Source organism: Frankliniella occidentalis, unplaced genomic scaffold (assembly GCF_000697945.3).
Source record: "Frankliniella occidentalis isolate FOCC.00 unplaced genomic scaffold, Focc_3.1 Scaffold24, whole genome shotgun sequence".
NCBI lineage: Eukaryota > Metazoa > Arthropoda > Insecta > Thysanoptera > Thripidae > Frankliniella > Frankliniella occidentalis.
The window spans coordinates 1,695,930-1,696,827 of NW_026267154.1; the positions used below are offsets into that span (position 1 = coordinate 1,695,930).

The 898-nt window shown below is 45.0% G+C and overlaps 1 protein-coding gene across 1 annotated transcript in view; it reads right to left on the reverse strand.

Moving 5' to 3' along the window:
* Positions 1–898, reverse strand: part of LOC113211684 (uncharacterized) — a gene marked incomplete at its 5' end in the record, with an annotated part of 47,047 nt that overhangs the window by 24,506 nt on the left and 21,643 nt on the right. The window contains 1 exon segment of the mRNA XM_052265168.1: positions 312–399. Coding sequence (XP_052121128.1) covers positions 312–399 — 88 coding nt within the window.

Genomic DNA, 898 nt, shown 5'->3' on the forward strand with positions numbered 1-898 from the left:
AGTACTACGGTCGGTCACGGAGGGGGAGGGGGGGTCCAAAAATGCTCAAAAATGAACTACGTAGTATATGAACGGCCCCTTGTGAAATCACAACTCTGCTTCCTTGTCAAAAATTGTTAACTTCAGAAATTATTACGATTGCTTCACAACTATTTCCAAGTAAGATAGCAAAATGCACTATTTTTAACCACAAAGGAGTGTTGGGAAATCATAAAATATTTTTAAGCGCAAAATAGATCAGTCGGGGTGAGCTGATCGAAAGTAAACAGACTGCCGTTCAAGTAGTGTCGCCCAGTGTACTGTTTACTCACCCCAGTAGACGTCTTGCAGCGACTCCTTCTGTCGGGCGTTGACGACCAGCCGCCAGCCGCAGAAGATGGCCACCACGATGGACATGAGCTGCAACACGGAGATGAGAAACGAGTATAAATGACTGGTCGTTGTACGCTGGTTGGTGCGAGGGGTCGCCCACCTGGATATTCCATATGTACACACTAAAAATGTTCCAAAAATATTCCAAAGTATTCCAGATATATCAAAAATATTCCAGATATTCCAAAGGAAGGCCTACACCAGAAATTCTACTAAAAAATTTGTCAGATATTTCAAAAGTATCCCAGATATTCCATAAATCCAGATGTTATTCAAAATATTAAAGTAAGGTATTCCAAAGTATTCCAGATATTTCATGTAAGTGTGTCCCTCCGTCCATCCATCTGCCTGCCTGTCTGTTTCTGCCCGTCCGTCTGTCCAACATTTATAACACCGTTTTCATATTGCGTAAGAGCTCGTCGAGGTATCGCAAGTTCGGGGGAGCGCTCAGCCGCAGACACACCATCAGCTTCAGCAGCGGCGGGCTCGACAATGCCCCCCCTCCCCCTCCCCAAAGGACATTTCC